Source organism: Rattus norvegicus, chromosome 20 (assembly GCF_021556685.1).
Source record: "Rattus norvegicus strain SHRSP/BbbUtx chromosome 20, alternate assembly SHRSP_T2T, whole genome shotgun sequence".
Lineage (NCBI taxonomy): Eukaryota > Metazoa > Chordata > Mammalia > Rodentia > Muridae > Rattus > Rattus norvegicus.
The window spans coordinates 36,478,025-36,497,139 of record NC_141553.1 but is presented as its reverse complement, the minus strand read 5'-3'; the positions used below and the strand labels follow the sequence as shown (position 1 = coordinate 36,497,139).

At 38.4% G+C, this 19,115-nt stretch overlaps 1 protein-coding gene across 1 annotated transcript in view; it reads left to right on the top strand.

Moving 5' to 3' along the window:
* Positions 1-17,937, top strand: part of Tbc1d32 (TBC1 domain family, member 32) — a 227,906-nt gene extending 209,969 nt beyond the window's left edge. Inside the window, exons 31-33 of the mRNA XM_087598465.1 lie at positions 697-837; positions 6,436-6,624; positions 16,479-17,937. Of these exons, the coding sequence (XP_087454591.1) occupies positions 697-837; positions 6,436-6,624; positions 16,479-16,598 (450 nt within the window). The 3' untranslated portion in view covers positions 16,599-17,937. The remainder of the gene's footprint in view (positions 1-696; positions 838-6,435; positions 6,625-16,478) is intronic.
* Positions 17,938-19,115: the final 1,178 nt, after the last annotated feature.

The window sequence follows — 19,115 nt, the reverse complement described above, 5'->3', positions numbered from 1 at the left end:
GAACTTACAAAGATCCACCTGCCTCTGCCTCCTGAGTGCTGGAATTAAAAGCATGCACCACTACATCTAACCTGACTAAAGCTTTTTAACATGAACTCATTGGCTGAGGCCAGCACTATTAAACAATACATGTCATGTTGACATGGTTAACATAACAATTCATTACTCATGCTTGCATGTTTCTTGTTCATTTCTTCATGCAACTTTTTTCCTTCTCATCCACAGACTTTGAAGCTTCCTGAACTACAAACTACCCTTATTCCTGTGTTTTGGAAAGATATAGAACCTTACCGTTATTGAGGTTTATAACTCCACAATGTTTAACTCTGACATTTACATGTTTATAATAACCGTTATACACCACCATATAAATTTTATTCCTTTTCAGATTTTAACTCACTTAATCGAGGCACGGTCAAGGAGCCTTGGTTGACTTCAAATCTCTGTGTATCTAGGGTGACCTTCTGATACTTGTGGTTTGCAGATCAGCACCCAGTACCCATGGTTTATTGTAGTGCTAGGTTCCAAACTTGGGGTTTTGTGCATTTGAGGCAAGCGTGCTATGGACTGACCTATATTGAACATGTAATTTACAAAGCAGCAAAATACGGCTCAAGCAGAGAGGCTCAGCTAAGCACACCTTTGATGATAGCAAATCGTCCCTGTAGTTACTGTTTTCTGCTTCTCTTTCCGCAGAGGTACCTGCCTGTCGACACCCTAGAGACTGGTATCCGTCCCGTCTACTTCTGCAGCGCCTACTACATCGAAATGCTGCTGAAGGCCGAGGTGCCGCTCGTGTTTTCCGCTTTCCACATGTCTGGGTTTGCTCCATCCCAGGTGATCCAGTTCTTCACCTCGCAGTCCTCTGACGCTAAAGAAAAGGCTTCCCCTGAAGTCTAGGAAATATATTTAAATTAAGAAAGGCTAACGAATACATGTAAATGGACACATATATTAGATTAAATATTTACACATACTACTTTTCTTTTTTTCTCCAACTGTTAGCTAGCATGCTTTATTTCTTTGCTTTCATTAAATTACCAGGGATTCAAAAACAAGTCGGAAGATGTTTAATATTATGTATTATTTACATCCTATTACATTTTTATATTTACATGAACTGCATTATATTTAAATTAATAGGAAGTTAGTCATGTTATCATTAGTTAAGAACTACGTTGCCAAGAATTCTCCACTATCCCTGCTGAAGAAGTTTTCTGGTTTTGGCTTATCTTTAATTTCATTTCCTTTAATCAAGTTTGAAGGTAACCATGTAGAATTCGGCCAGCCTTCCTTATGCTAAGTCTTGGCTTGACCATGGGCTGACTGGAGCACTCTGTAGCATGCAGGTGGTTTCCTTTACTCTACAATGCTTTCATTCCTTTCCCTTTACCCTGTTGAGGTATCTCCCTCCTTGTCAGACAGTGCCTCCTCCTGACATGGCTTGAGCATCTCTACTTCCCTTGAAGTATCAAATCGCTCTCCACATGACTTCCTGCAACATGCTTTCCCGCGAGACGCTCTGCTTGCTCTAAGTTCTGTAAAGGTATTAGGAAATTCAAATATAGCACAGGCTTCTACTTAGCGGGAAGTAGTAATTCCCTGTGACAAATTTTAGTTTTCAGTGTATTAATCATCTGCTTGAACTTTGAACCATGGAAGTTTTAACTCATTTTTGATGAAGTTGCTTAAAAAGCACAATATATTTAATATAATTTATAAGCCATGATTCTTTCATAGCTTCTAAAAGTCTGTTAAGAATTACTGCTTGTTGTCTTCTTTTTGAGTAGCAGGGTTGATCTAGATTATTTAGTACATTTTAGTGTCTAATTTATACACTTTGATTTAGAAATAGATTCCCAAAGATTAGGGGAGAGTCACAATGTAGAGGGCCCTACATTATCAATTTAATGTTCAGCTTAATTATCAATTGAATTCAAAAGAAAAAATGCTCATCTATCAATTCTATGTATCTTGTAAGTCTGAGATAGTTTTATCAGTATATAACTGCATAAAACCCTAGCATGGTGACTCACATTCACAGTCCTAACTGTGAGAATGTGAGGCAGCAGGATTGCCAGGAGTTTGAGACCAGCCTGGGAGATACATAGTGACTTCTAGGCCAGTTTCTGTTACATTGTAAAATGTTATCTCAAAATTTACAAGGAAGCAATCCTAACAAAAACATTAAAGAAGCCTGTAGATAAGTAATCCATTTAATTAATATTATTCCTAAACAGTGATATTATTCTCTTAATAATTCTCTTAATAATATAAAAAGCGTTGTAGCAACTCTCTGTGTGAGCTAACTACTTGTCTATGCCTATCACTACCTCGCTGATTGTGTACCACCTTATTACTAACTAAGAGTATTTTGTTGCCTTCTAAGAAGGAATGAAACATTCACACTTTGGTCTTCCTTCTTGAGCTTCATGTGGTCTGTGAATTATATCTTGGCTATTCCAAGCTTTTTTGCTAATATCCACTTATCAGTGAGTGCATATCATGTGTGTTCTTTTGTAATTGGATTACCACACTCAAGATAACATTCTCTAGTTCCATCCATTTGACTATGAATTTCATGAAGTCATTGTTTTTGATAGCTGAGTAGTACTCCATTGTGTAGATGTACCACATTTTCTGTACCCATTCCTATGTTGAAGGGCATCTGGGTTCTTTCCACCTTTTGGCTATTACAGATAAGGCTGCTATGAACATGGTGGAGCATGTGTCCTTGTTATATATTGGAGCATCATTTGGGTATATGCCCAGGAGTGGTATACCTGGGTCCTCAGTCAGTACTGTATCCTATTTTCTGAGGAACCCCCAGACCGATTTCCAGAGTAGTTGTACCAGTCTGCAATCCCACCAACAATAGAAGAGTGTTCCTCTTTCTCCACATCCTCACCAGCATTTGATTTCACATGAGTTTTTTATCTTATCCATTCTAACTGGTGTGAGGTGGAATCTCAGGGTTGCTTTGATTTGAATGTCCCTGACGACTGAGGATGTTGAACATTTCTTTGGGTGTTTCTCAACCATTCAATAGTCCACAGCTGAGAATTCTTTGTTCATCTCTGTACCACATTTTTTAATAGGGTTATACTATTTAATAGGTTAACTCTCTGGAATCTAACTTCTTGAGTTCTTTGTATTTTGGATATTAGCCCTTTATCAGATGTAGGGTTGGTAAAGATCCTTTCCCAATCTGTTTGTTGTCATTTTGTCCTTATGGCAGTGTCCTTTGCAATTTTATGAGGGCCCGTTTATCAATTCTTGATCTTCGAGCATAAGCCATTGGTGTTTTGTTCAAGAAATTTTCTCCAGTGTTTGAGGCTCTTCACCACTTTTTTTTTATTAGTTTGAGTGTATCTGGTTTTATGTGGATGTCCTTGATACACTTGGACTTGAGATTCTATAGGGTGATAAGAATGGATCAATTTGCATTCTTCTATGTGCTGAAGTCCAGTTGAACCAGCACCATATTTTGAAAGTGCTATCTTTTTTTCACTGGATGGTTTTAGCTCCTTTGTCAAAGATCAATTGAACATAGGTGTGTGGGCTCATTTCTGGGTCTTCAATTCTATTCCATTGATCTACCTGCCTCTCTGTTCCATTTTTATCACTATTGCTCTTGACCTCAAGTAATACTGCTTGAGGTCAGGGATAGTGATTCCCCCAGAAGTTCTATTATTGTTAAGGATAGTTTTCTCTATCCTGGGCTTTTTGTTATTCCAGATGAATTTGCAAATTGTTCTTTCTATCTCTGTGAAGAATTGAGTTGGAATTTTGATGGGGATTGCAATGAACCTATAGATTGGTTTTGAAAAAATGGCCATTTTTAACTATATTAATCCTGCCAATCCATGAGCATGGGAGGTCTTTCCATCTTCTGAGATCTTCAATTTGTTTCTTCAGAGTCTTGCAGTTCTTATCATACAGATCTTTCTCTTGCTTGGTTAGAGTCACACTGAGGTATTTTGTTATTATGTCCTTTTTAAAGTCCTCTATCATCATCATGAGATGTGGTTTTAAATTCAAATCTTGCTATATTTGGTGTGTTAGGGCATCCAGAACTTGGTGTTGTAGAAGAATTGGGCTCTGATGATGCCAAGTAGTCTTGGTTTCTGTTGCTTAGTTTCTTGTGCTTCCCTCTTGCCATCTGGTTATCTCTGGTGTTAGTTGGTTTTGCTGTCTCTGACTGGAGCCTTTCTTTCCTGTAAGCCTATGAGCCTGTGATCTTAGGGTGACAACATTCCTGGGAGACCAGCTCTCTCTGAGCAGGATTTGGGTCTGGAGAACTGTGCCACAGGTTTAACTCCAGTGACCAGATGGATACTGGAAGGACTCTGTCCCCTGTTGCTCTGTGGTTCCTGAGCTCTATGGTGTCCTGGCAGGTCCCTTTTTGGCAAGTTATTGTAGCAAAAGTGTTAGTCTCACCTGTGACCTTACAAATAACAGCACTCATGGGGGACCAGCTCTCTCCTGGCAGGATTTGAGTTTGGAGAGCTGTGCCACAGTTAATACAGGGGTGCAGATGGAGATGGGAAGGCCTAAGATTCCATTTACGACATGGTTGGCATTACTTAAAAAGGCCTTATGATCACAGGATGGGATGCAAATTGTGCTCTTAATGACTGGAACTCAAAGGTTAGTAGTTGACATCTGTAATGATATATAGAAAACAAAAATTCATTAAGGCATTCTGATATAAATGAATCGTGTCTCCCTCAGTAATCGGAGATGGAATTCCTAACCTTACTTCAGAGTACATTGTACTACACATAAGGTGTCTCAGAAGTCTTTACATTAAAATCATGTTGTTAGAGTGGCCCTATCCCATCTCGTTTAAGAAAAGATTTGGACAGGGACAAGACAGTTATCTACATGGTAGAAAGAGATGGCTCTGAAGAAAGCAGCCCCACTAATACCTTCACTGTAGGTCTTCTTGGAAAAATAAGAAAGTTAATTGTTTTCCCTGCCTAGTTTCTGCTTCTTTGTTATGGTGGGATTAGCAAACTAACATATGTTAGCCATAGGCAAACAGATTTGGCTTGCCAAAAGGCGAAATAAGACTTAGAAAAAGCACCTTTTAGAAATTACGAATTTAGTTCCTAAAGGACATAGAGTTAGAATGAAAAGAACAAGTATATGTCTTTCCTTAATACTCCTGTTAAGTTGAGATAAGCCACCATATATCTGCTTGCATTCTTCTTCCAAGATCTGCTCTTAGCCCTGAGAACCTAAAGAGCCTATGGCCTTGAACCTATATTACTCACACTCTGCCTACACCCAGCTATTCTATTCTATGCATATGTCTTCCCTTGGGGCATATCTGTCTCTTTGTACACATTTTTCCTACTGTAACAATACCATTGAGGCACACTGAGTCAGGCCTCACCCTGATACTTATTTGAATTTGAGTACCTTCACAGTGACCTTATCTCCTAATAAGGGCAAACTCTGAGGTACTAAACATTAAGCACTTTTTGGTGGGGGTGGGGGAATGGGGTATGTGTGTCATATGTAGTTGGGCCTTCTATTGCTGTGGACATACACTAAGACCACAGGAACTTTTATAAAGGAAAACATTTAATTGGGAACTGTCTTACAGTTCAGAGGTTTAGTCCACTATGATCATGGTGGGAAGCCTGGTCACATGCAAGCAGACATGGTGCTGCAGAAGTATGTAAGAGTTCTACATCTCGATTAGCAGCAACAGGAAGAGAGAGTAACACTGGGGTTTGCTTGAGCATCTGAAAGCTCAAAGTCCACCTCCATTGACACACTTCCTCCAATAAGGCTATACCTACTCCAACAAGACTATGCTTCCTAACAGCACATACAATACATAACAATAATATACCAACTAAAGAGTCAAAAAGGAAAGCCTTTTTGCAAAAGTCTTGTTTTTTAATTACTCTCTATGTTAGTTCCTGGTTTATATGCACTTTGTGTTGGGTTTAAATTGTCCTCTGATTCAGCCAGAGTTTATTTGCATTAATGTAAGATTTTGCAGTCTGTCATCTGCATAATTACACATCTGTGATTTCAGGTGGGACAGAAAAAACTAACATCTCTGAACTCAGGTAGCCTCATATCGTTTGTTAATGGAGGGTCAACTGGTGTTTTGGGTAAGAGGAAGATAATATGTCAGATGAAGTCGTCGCATACCAGCAGGAGCTTGAGCAGGGCAAATAACATCAGGTCCTTACGTAGCTCCTGAATCAGAATATCATCAATCTGCTTACCCAGGCAGCAAACAAGAAAAACAACGTTTAGGTCACTAGATAGAATGTCTTTCTATTTTGATTAAATGCAGGAGTTTTTTAATAGTTTCACATTTTACCATTTACTACTTTTTAGTAAGCAAGTGTGACTTTTAATTCCTTGTAAATGAATTTTCTTTTTCTTTCCTTTTTTTTTTCCTTTAAGATTTGCCTACAGTGGATAACTCAGTGTTTTTGGAATTACCTAGATTGGATAGAAATATGCCATTATATTGCTACTTGTGTTGTCCTTGGCCCTGATTATCAAGTGTATATCTGCATAGCCATCCTCAAACATCTGCAGCGAGACATTCTCCACCACACCCAGACTCAAGATCTGCAAGTCTTTCTCAAAGTAAGTATGATCATGTCTACGGGAAAAAGTTGTTATAAAAGAATAACTAATTTGGAACACTTCATTGTTACCTTAGTCATTTTTCTATTGCTGTGTTAAAACACCATTACCAAAACAGTTTATAGAAGAAAGTGTTTAATTTGGGGCTCACAGTTTCCGAGGGTTAACGTCAATGACCATGATGGCAGAGAGCATGGTGGCAAGTAGGCATGTCACTGAGGCCATGGATGAGAGTTTACCTCTTTATCCACAAGCAGGAAGCAGAGAGAGCTAACTGGAAATGGACAGTGATAGACCTCCATCAACCACACCATATTTCCTAATCCTTCCCAAACAGTGCTGCAAACTAGGGACCATCATTCAAATGTATGAGCCTATGGAAGCCATTCTCGATCATACCACCACAATTCTCAAATTTATTAAGACCCTTCCCCCCAAAACTACTCTGAGTTTGGGTCTGGTTGTCTTCATTTTCAAGATGAAGAGGGAGTTATGTTGCCTAAAGTCTACCAGGTAGAGTAGAGATGGATTGAAGGCTTCAGTTAACCAAGTTAACTAAAAAATATTGCAGCATCATGTTTGATCAATGTATGCTCCGTTTGTTAGTTCAAAACTTTTATATTTGTTAAAAACTAATGTTTCAGAATATCTTCCTAACTTTTTCATTTTTATATAATGTTTACATGAAATATTATTCTTTCCTAGCACTCATAAGAATGCAATATTTGATAGTGACTTTAAACAAAATAATTTGCTTACCTCCTAAATCACAATGTAACATATTTAAAGGTTGGGAGATAAGCAGGCATTATATAGAAATACATTGCTATATGGAGTTATTGTTGGTTGTGTTAGAAATCAAACTATTTAATGTTGAAATCATAATTGAGTTTGGCATTTTAGTGCTGTTCATCACTCCATTCATCCCACAATGACAACCGCATTCACTCACTAATTAGAGTGTATCTTTTACTAGGTGAAGGAATTTTGTTATAGTAATTAGTGTTATTCTTTGTTGTTAGGTATTTGTTGGAGTTAGTTTCCATTCAGTGACATTTTTAAGACTAGGCCATCAGTCACATGAGACTGCCACCAGTCATTTTTGTTTAATATATTTTGAATTCATAACACCTTAAACTGGAAGCCCTTGGTCCTGCCAAGGCTGGACCTCCCAGTGTAGGAGAATGTTGAGGTGGGGGAGGGGGTCATTGGGAAGGGGAACACCCTTATAGAAAAAGGGGAGAGGGATGGGATAGGGGGCTTATATACAGAAAACCGGGAAAGGGAATAACATTTGAAATGTAAATTTAAAAAAATCCAAGGAAGAAAGAAAGAGAGAAAGAAAGAGAGAAAGAAAGAAAGACCTTAAACTATAAACACCAATAGAATTATAATTATAGGATTTTTATTAATGAAAATGTTTACCAAAACAATGGTTGTACATGTAAAAGGAACACTGAAGCAGAACCACATATTGTCTGAGGTGATCCAGAGAAAAGGCCATTTGAACCCAGGGTCTGTGAAGACAATGAAGGCTCAGTCAGGGCCATTTGGTCAGCCTTGGTGAACAGATACTAGGATTTTAGGGTATAAAGTTTGTCTATATTCATATCTAAATTTCCCCAAGAGCATAGTTTTCTATGAATTTACTTTATTATATAAATTTAATTGACATCTAAGATTGTGTTTCCGTTCATCATTTCTATTATATCCATTAGCTTTAAAAGAACTGCGATGTGGTCTGTTAACACTTTCTCCATAAATATTTGATGAGAAAATAAGTAGAAAATTTTATTAGGTGAGCAAATTAGTTTTATTTATACTGAAGCAACAAACATTGTTAAGGTTTTGGGATGCTTCCTGCTGTCATCCTTGTTAGATAAATGCCTTTGCACACCTTTCTCTAGTTAATGTTGGTGACTGTGGCAGTGCCATCTTATGCTGGCCAATATTGATGACTACAATAATCTGTTTTTTAAAAAAAAATTCAAACGTTCAATTTAACCAATAAAGACAGATGTTGGGTGAAAGCCTGCTAGCTCGGAGAGGAAAGGATACAACTGACCTTCCTGCTCAGGCAACATCCCAGAAAGAAGCACTCCTTCTTGATACTGTCTCAAAACCCCTCAAACTGAATGTCCCTCCCTTCTACTTCCTGTGCATCTCTCTATTCATCCTCCTGACTTCCTCTTACTCTATTTTCTTTTCCAATGTTCGCTCCCTGTCAACTAGTTGCTTGCTCCGCCTCTTGACCTATGGTTGACTTTATTTAATCCCGTTTACAATAAACAGCTCTTGGATTAAAGGTGTGTGCTAGGCTAGGGCTAAGCCACACCACAAACAAGGAACATGTTTTTCCAGAAAATAATATAATCTTGAGGTTCACAGTGTGATCACATGTCCTGCAACACAGCACTGTCACCTTTTTCTGGTTAATGTTGGTGACCACTGAAATGTCATCTTTGGACAGCTGCCAAGAAAAATTGTACTAGGTCTTAAAACTGTGACCACTTTAAATATGTACCAAACTCCGTTGTGTGCTGGGTATAGTGCCATCAGTTTAACCTCAAGGGAAAGTTTATCTTCTAATTCCTATTTAAATTACTAGCATTCAAATTGAGGTGGTTAAATCCAAACTAAGACCTATTGGGATTGGGATGGAATTAACTTTAGCATGTGTCCTAGAGCTGACCTTTCTTTTAAATTATTTTATTTGCAGTTTTCTGAGAGACAGGGAAAACCTTTTTTCTGGCTGGTACTGTGATTTTATTCTTGTTGTTTAACTTTCCTTGTGTGGTTCTCAACCCTCCTCCCCTTGCAGGAAATTTTGCTGTAGTTTACTTGAATGCATACATGTGCGTATATAATATTCAAATTTCATTAAGACCTATAGTAGCATCTTGTTTGCAAAATGCGTGACCTTATGTGCAATATTTTTCATAGTGAGCTTTATGTAGTCACATATAGAAACATGCAGCATAGGCTTGGTGAAGGAGAGAAAATACTTGTCAACATTTCTCAATACAATGAGAAGCCAGAGTTATGATAATATCCCTTAGATTGACAATTCCATCATTTGTGTCCTGGTTTGTCTGTCTGATGAGACTACTTCTGAGAGGGAAGAAATTGAACTAAATAACTGTACATTTTTCTTTTGTAAATAATTCATGTTTAATCTATGAAAGCTAACGAGAGGGTAAAGAGACAGGTTAGTGTGATGGCCACTTAAAACCCAAGTTCAACCTCCAGGAAACCCATGGTAGAAGAGAAACGACTCTTGCAATTGCCCTCTGACCTCTACTCAGGCAGTGTTACACACACAGGCACACAGAAAGACACACACAGAAATTTCATTAAGGAATAAAAAGATGATGATTCATTGTGGAAAAATAACGGGAATGAGCACTTGATAGGTAGAAACATCTTGAGTTTCAGTTACTGTGACACAGGTGAACTAGTGTTTAGAGTACTGAACACCTCTGATGTGTTTACTAACCCTTCAGTCATCATCGGCTGTCCCAAGAACCTCTAGAAAACTAGATATGTGGTTCTTTTCCCAACTTAAGTTTCACATATTGAGTGAAAATGAGAAAGTGTCATGACCAAGGCTGCTTTGCCAGTGAATGTGTGAGATATGTTCCGTAGAGACAATATCAGCCCATTGCTATTCATATTAGATTAGGCTCAGGATTTTAAATCAGACCATTGAGTGTCTAGATCCCTTTTCTGCATTTCTAACAGCCCACTGAAGAGTTTTTGATGTTCTGAATCACTAAACTGGAAAGACAAGCAGAGGTGGCTTAGATCAGTCAGTGGGGAGCACCACTAACCGTCAGCCCCAGTTCACTGAGGGAGCACTGGAGTCGAATGGAGAAAAAGTTGGATGAGGTTGGATGGATACTTGATTTTCCTGTTCTCATTACACCATTGAGATATCAGAGTCAGTAAATGTCTTGAATATGGCCTGATATAAGCCAATGTCTACGTCTTGTTGTTACTTTCATTTTAGCCTTTTATTTTATTTATTTTTAAGACAGTGCCATATTACTTAGGCCTGAATGACCTGGAACTGGCTACATAGACCAGGCTGGCCTTGAATGCTAAGAAAGTAAAGACATGCGCCACCAAGCCTGGCTCTTTTGTTTTGTACAATATTTTTATAGACAACAACAGTATGTAATATGGATAATAGATTAGTCAAAAGTGTTATTCTCACACTTTTTGAGAGACACCTTTTGAAGCTATGATGAAGCATTCAATCTTAATCTTGAGACTGGGTGTGACATATTTACTTATTTACTCATGTATTTTATTTCTTTATTATTAATTTTACTCCTTGGGTTGCTAGGGAATCTGAAAGTTTTTTTTTTTTTTAATCTGCAACAGCTGCTGAAAGTCTCTGTCCAACACAGTTCCAGAGAGAAAAACATTCAACAAAACTAATGTTCTAAAATATTTTAGCTAATTAGAAAATCCAAACCATTTTTATTTCAGGAAATTTTGATTAGTGGACTTTTATGTAACAGGACTATTAAAAGCCATATCTGTACATAAAAATTCATTGGAAACTTTGTTTGTAGGGCCCTGTTGGGGAGTCTGAGTGTCTCATGGACTGGTCTGGCCTATTACTTCCTTTTTCACACGCTTATAGGCTGGCAGAGGTTATTAGCATTCCTCTGTCTGTGCGCCCAGACGATGAACCTCACCTAAAGGCCAGAGCTAGGGGAAGACTGCCTTCCACTGGAAACCAGGCTGTGAAAGTTCAGAATGCTTATTTAAAATTCCTCCAGTGAATCCTGAATAGTATAGAAGATTAATTTATAATTGTGAGAAAAATCAGATTGATTTCAACCCAATCAGTAAATTGTTGAGAGGGAATTTTTGTTGGTGGCTAGTGCAGCTGCTGTTATCAGAAGGTAATGACAGAGTAGAAAATGGAGATTAGACAGAGGAAAACTGATTAAAGGCTAAGCTTTAGAAGACAAAAGTGCAAATATTATTAAGGAAGTTCATCCCAGGGAATAAAGAAAGCAGGCCTAGTGTAGCATCAGCTGTATTTTCAGATGTTGGCTACATTGCCGTCACTTGAAAACACATACTTTATGTCTCCGTCATCCTGTTAGCAAGTGCCTTTGCCCACTGATCCATCTCCATACCCCCCTCCAGGGCATATAGTTTTCATTATAAATATTTCAGCTAAACAAAAATACGTTTTAGATGCTTTTATGAGATTTAGTATCATCGCAAATCATTTAAGTAATCCTTGTTAAATTTTACAGTTTTAGTAAATCAAGTATCTTCCCCTTAAACACACCTACACCTTTCCTCCATAAATTAAATTTTTGAAAGTTACCACTTAAAAGTCACTATAACCTTGTAAACACATTAATAATCAAATGTTTGGGAATGAACAGACTCAGTCATAAAATCATAAGACCAAGGAAGGTAGCCCATTTCTATGTCTACCTTTAGTGCCTGTATATGTCTACAGGCACTAAATCAAAATATCAAGCTTAATGGGCTTGTGTTTGCTGAAAATATTTAAGTCTCTATTATCTTTGGAAAGTATAATATATACAAAGAGCTTTTAAAAGTATGGGTATGATTTGCCTTTTCTCATAGGCATATCTCTGAGGATTTGTGAGAAAAGACCATGTGAAGTGTTAGTATTCTTGACAAGGAGTCGAGGACCAAACACTGAAGTCCATGCTGTATGACCCTCACTTCTCCCTCTGTCTGGTGTGCTCAGGGGAGGGTATCCCAGCCATTGCAAGGCTGTCAGTTGATACTGTTAGGACCAACATTGATGCTTTAAATGCTTATTGGATGTGAGGCATGGACAGAGATTTTAGAGGTATAGTTCATTTATTCTTTAACGTGTTGCACTATTAACTGTGTAGTAACAGTAACCCAAGCACTGTAGTAGTCACATGATAGTGTGTCCATGCTTCATGTGGTTCCAAATTCTTCTGGGAGCCACAGCCTAAGTAGATAATATTTCTGAAATACTTCTTACTGAAGGACACTGGTGTGGTGATTAAGACCTTGTTTGAGATACTCAAAAGGATAAGCAGGACCCTATATGTCTTAAACGAAAGCCTTATAAAGATCGCTGCAGGGAAAGTCTTCATAAAAGCAGAGAGAGGGCGCCGCAGAGCACAGGAACAAGAATTAGCAAAGCCTCCTTGGGAAAGTAGTTCTATCCTTCCAAACACCACAACCCTTCCATGTTGGGGTAACTCCAAGCCACAAAATTATTTTTGTTGCTACTTTGTATATGTAATTTTGCTACTGATATGAATTCATAATATAGATATCTGATATGCAGGCTATCTGGTACGTGGGTCACCACCCACAAGTTGGGAACCGCTGCCTTAGAGGGTCAGGATTAAGCATTATGGACAGAACAAGGGGAGGATATAAGGATGGTAAGAGACCACAGAAGGCTTTGTACTCTTAGATGAAATTTTCAGGTTTTAGAATAGATCATCCACAGAACAAACGTGTTACTGGGTTTCCCATTGGCATGTGTGAAATCAGTATTTAAAGTCAATAAACTTGAACAAGTTCATAATCTAAAAATAGGTGTGGCGAACTTTTGAAACTTTATCTAAATCTGAATCTAAATCCTATCTTCCTATTAAATCAAATTGTCCCTGGTAACTATATGGTTACCTTTTAAATAATATTCTAAGTTCACTGGCCTCTGATCAAATGTTTTCAACTGTAAAATAGAACTTGGAATTAAAGTTTTATTACTTCAAGGAAAAAAGGAACCTGTATTTACATCATATCATGTAATCACATACACAGAGCTGTAGTTAAGAATAGGTATTTCTAATGCTTTTTGGTAATTAAACGTCTAAAATGCAGAATTGATTTTGAAGTAACAGTTTAAAGCAAATCTACTGAATAGCATTTAGGTATAATATGAAATGTAGCACGCTCCCAGTGAACATCCTAGCCCAAATTTAAATGATTCTAGTATAACCTAGTAAACTATTTCTTGAGCAACTATTTCACCATTGTCTCAAAAGTGGTTAGTGTCACTCTACTTTACATGCTTCCCTGTTCACAGAACAGAGTGATTCCAGTGCACTTAGATCCGTCAATGAAACTAATGAGGAATACTCCAAGGAAATGGCTGATTATTACCTGAACAGTAGTCTAGCAATCTAAATGGTCATAATCACAAGTAAGATTACCCCAAGAAGAGCATTAGACAATGTTTAGGATGACATGAAAAATATTCTGCTTTAAAGATAAAGTGAAAGTTTGGTACCTTAAATTTTTCTTCAGATATAAAATTGCCTGCAAAATTTTAAAAATGAAGAATACCATTTAAGTTGCAGTTAAAATGTATATTTAAATCTTTCACTTATAAAATTAAGACTTCAGTGACCTTGTATGCCATTATTATGTATATATCTTCAGTGTAGTTACTAGAATATTTCTTTTAACTTTAAAATTAATATCTAAAAGAAGAGCCAGTTTTTTTAAAACTATATATTTTAAAGAAGAAATATATTTAAGCCAAGTATTAGCTGTGACTTCAATAGGTAGTTTTATGTTTAAAGAAAAGTAGAACAATAATTAAAAGACGGTAAGCCATTTTGATTCTTTTTTTGCCAAGAAGAGTATTATTAGAGGTATTGTTCAAGGACTGCTGAGTTCCATTATAATTTGCATTTAATGGATAATAACTTTTATCTGACAATCATGAATGTGGTGGGAAGCAGTTCTCACAGTGTTGGATCTTCTCTGTTAGGAAAGATGTTACTGGAGTTGCCTTCCAAATCTTAAGGATTCTGTTAGTGTAGAAACAGTCAAAGCCATAACTTAAAGAACATGGGTACATTCATAAGAGTTCTGTGCCTACAACAGTAGCTATTTATTTAGTGAATTCTGGTCTGGTGAGATTGGGCTCACTTTGATCCTTTTCCACCTTGTGAACAAGTACCTTTGAGAGAGACAAATGTACACAGACCTAAAATTCCGCCATTAACCAAATGAACATCTCTTTGTTTTTGTTTTCTTTGTTGAGACAGGCACTCCATATGTTGCTCAGGTGGCTTTGAATCTACTCTCTTCTCTTGATTCTGTGTGTGCTGTCAATTTGGTACAAGCTAAAGTCATTTGAGAGGGAAGGAGCATCATTAAGAAATTATGACATCAGGTTGTAGGCATGCCTTTAGAACATTTATTAGTGGTAGAGGGGGAAGTGCCGAGACCACTGTGGGTGCTGCCATCCCTTGGATCCTGGTCCTGAGTGCTATAAGAAAGCAGGCTGAGCAAGCCATGAGGAGCAAGCCAGTAAGCAGCACCCCTCCATGGCCTCTGCATCAGGCCCTGCCTCTAGATTTCTGCCCTGTATTAGTCCCTGTCCTGATGTTCTTTGCTGATAAACAGTTCTCTAGACGGATAAATCAAATAAACCCTCTTCTGAGTTATTTTGGCCAGGGTGCTTCTTCAAAGCAGTAGTGACCCTCAGAGAAGTTGCGTGTTTATCACCGAGAGCATGCTTTAGACCTGGCTGTTAACAGTCCAGATACAGTCCTTATCTTCCCCACCTTTCTGTCTCATGTGTGTAATCAAGAGCTCGTATCTACTGATGCCTGGGTGAGCAGTGGGAGAACCGAGGAACGTGTCCTTTACCTTAAAATTAAGGGTAGAGTTTAGAGGTTTTCCGTGGGTGGCATTTGCCATAGTCAATAACAGTGGATGTCAACCATAAATGTTCAGGCTTTTCAGCTTCTGTCAACTTTTATTGATCAGTATTAGTTTTTTAGATTGTGCATACCTTGTCTTCAAATTATGTGAATTTTAAGTAACATACAGCACAATAATAATAAAATTCTTTCTATTTGCTGTAAAATATTACTTATAAATTTGCCTATGAGGTTTTATATATATGATATTAATATATAATATGCATACTATATAATATAATAATACATACATGTATATGAGTTATTTTGAGGCTTTTAAAATTATCCTTTATGTGAAAAGTTGCATGTATTTCTAGCTGACATTGATGTCTCTGTTCTTTCGTCCCTAGCAAACTATCTGGTATGATACTCATTGCCTTTTATTCTTTTGGTCTGCTTTTTCGTGAATGTTATTCATTTTTTGCCTTTAAACTATACACTTGTGAAAAGCATGAATTGCCACAAAATTTTATAACCTGCAAAGCTAGCATCATTATGCTGAATTGAACATAGCTATTCTGAAGTTTTTCTAAAAAAAAAAAACCTTCCAGGTAGATATTACACTAGATAATATTTGCATGTGCTAAAAGACACAGTCAACAGCCAAACACTCTAAAATTCCAAATGTCCCTGCTGTTTACTCCTGAGTCCCTCAGTTTGGACACTGACCACTAAAAGCACAATGAAGGTCCGCATGCCCAGTGCCAGCATCGTGAACCACACACTGATGGAGGATTTTATGAGCTGTACCTGCAGCTCAGATAGTCCTTGCAGCATCACAGCGTCCTTTCATAGATACAGGTCAGGACCTTTACTAGTTACACACTGACTATTGAAACATGGATAAATATCAGGAAGAGTTCATCATGTAAGAATTTGGGCTTTGTCGCTGCTATTGCTGCTGCTGTTAGCTGTAAGGCATTTTTCTGTTTTGAAATAACCTTGCTCCACAAGGCCATGATTCATTCCTGACAGATAACAGACACAGCTCCCGAAAGGAAAAGCAATCAAATGTTTACCAGCTCCGTGAGCTGCCCCTACATCTACAGCTGAAAACAATGTTACTACAGCTATTTAAACATTATTCATTCAGAATTGTGTATCTTTCTCTAAGTAAATGAATTTCCCTTCCTGTTTCCCTTGCAGGAAGAAGCACTGCACGGGTTTCGAGTGAGCAACTATTTTGAGTACATGGAGACTTTGGAGCAGAACTACCGACCAGTGCTGCTGCGGGACATGCGCAGCGTCAGAGGGCAGAGCACGTAGATCAGAAGAAACACTCGGATGTTATGTCCTATTCATCTGTAAAGGAGACAAGGCAACTTGATGGTGTTCTGTCTCCGTCTGTAAGATGCTCTGTGTGTCCGTGCTCTGTAAATCAGCACCGCGGGCTTTGGAACAGAATACATTCACCTTGCAATTTGCTCAGTGTGTGAGACGAAGCAAGTTCATTTGTGAAGTCCCTTGTTATTTACAGCTTTAGAATCAGTTCTAGCTTATAGTTTTTATTTTATGTTTGGCTTACAAAGGGATCAAAGACCTATTTGTTTTTACATTCTAGTAGTATTTTTCTATTTGAAACTACTAGAAGAAAAACTCTCGAAAATATGAACATAGCCAATGGCTTCTGAGTAAGATTCCAATAGCTAAGGAAATAAGGGAAGCGAGGGTATAAATCACGGAAAATCCTGGCCAATTACTCACCCAATAAAGGGATAATATTTAGAACATATGTTGAGCTAAGTAAATTACAAATGGTAGAAGAACAAAAATCTCCAGTCAATAAGCGGGCAGGGATGGTAGCAAAGCCTTCACATGATGAAGTGCCCGTGGAAAACGGGTTTATGAAGGGAGGCTCTCTGCCTTTATCCACCTGGAGAATGCCCATCCAAACCACTTTACCTCATCAAAATGGCCATCATCAAGAAAACCAATGCTAGGCAGGACTGGTAAGGAGATGGGAGTTAGGAATTATTAGTGGCTATGTAAATTCTTCTAGCAACTATGGAAATAGGTGTGGAGGTTCCTCAAAATAGAACTTGGCCTAACCATACAGCTTACATGATATAGATGAATACATAAATGTCAGATGACAATGGAGATCCCTGAGCATCTTTATTTATCTTGACACGACTCATAATAGCCAGGTTGTGGAGTGTGCCACGGTATTCATGGTGTGTGAGTACAATAGGGGTTTTCTCAGCCACAAAGAGCGAAGTGGAGCATTTGCAGGAAATTGGGATCGGAGATCATGTAGGTGTTAAAAGCCAGACACCTAACGACATGTACATATGTTTTATCTTCTTTGTACCCCCAGCAGGAGGTGGGTCACTAAACTAAAAGAATAAGCAGTGGGAACGGTACAGGGATTCTAAGAATGCAGTGGAGGTTTGAGGACCACAGACGTGGCTCGGTGTCAAAGGAACTTACCTCTGAGGCTGACAGCTTGGTATCAACCCCTCTAACACATGTGGTCAAAGAAGAGAAGCGACCCTCAAGAGCTCCTCTCTGACCTCCATATGCACACTGTAGGTGGGCCTGGAACTGTGAAGTCAAAGTTTTTACAAATAAAAGAGTAATGTGAGACACATAGACTCAAAGTATATTGTATATGTGTTGGGAATGTCACAATGAAACCCTTTATATAATCAATACAAACTCTAAATTAAATGTCCCAGTACCTAAATCATTTCTTTTTTTTTTTTTTTTTTTATTAACTTGAGTATTTCTTATATACATTTCGAGTGTTATTCCCTTTCCCGGTTTCCGGGCAAACATCCCCCTCCCCCCTCCCCTTCCTTATGGGTGTTCCCCTCCCAACCCTCCCCCCATTGCCGCCCTCCCCCCATAGACTAGTTCACTGGGGGTTCAGTCTTAGCAGGACCCAGGGCTTCCCCTTCCACTGGCGCTCTTACTAGGATATTCATTGCTACCTATGGGGTCAGAGTCCAGGGTCAGTCCATGTATAGTCTTTAGGTAGTGGCTTAGTCCCTGGAAGCTCTGGTTGCTTGGCATTGTTGTACTTTTAGGGTCTCGAGCCCCTTCAAGCTCTTCCAGTTCTTTCTCTGATTCCTTCAATAGGGGACCTATTCTCAGTTCAGTGGTTTGCTGCTGGCATTCGCCTCTATATTTGCTGTATTCTGGCTGTGTCTCTCAGGAGCGATCTACATCCGGCTCCTGTCGGTCTGCACTTCTTTGCTTCATCCATCTTGTCTAATTGGGTAGCTGTATATGTACCGGCCACATGTGGGGCAGGCTCTGAATGGGTGTTCCTTCAGTCTCTGTTTTAATCTTTGCCTCTCCCTTCCCTGCCAAGGGTATTCTTTTTCCTCATTTAAAGAAGGAGTGAAGCATTCACATTTTGATCATCCGTCTTGAGTTTCGTTTGTTCTAGGGATCTAGGGTAATTCAAGCATTTGGGCTAATAGCCACGTATCAATGAGTGCATACCATGTATGTCTTTCTGTGATTGGGTTAGCTCACTCAGGATGATATTTTCCAGTTCCAACCATTTGCCTACGAATTTCATAAACTCGTTGTTTTTGATAGCTGAGTAATATTCCATTGTGTAGATGTACCACATTTTCTGTATCCATTCCTCTGTTGAAGGGCATCTGGGTTCTTTCCAGTTTCTGGCTATTATAAATAAGGCTGCGATGAACATAGTGGAGCACGTGTCTCTTTTATATGTTGAGGCATCTTTTGGGTATATGCCCAAGAGAGGTATAGCTGGATCCTCAGGCAGTTCAATGTCCAATTTTCTGAGGAACCTCCAGACTGATT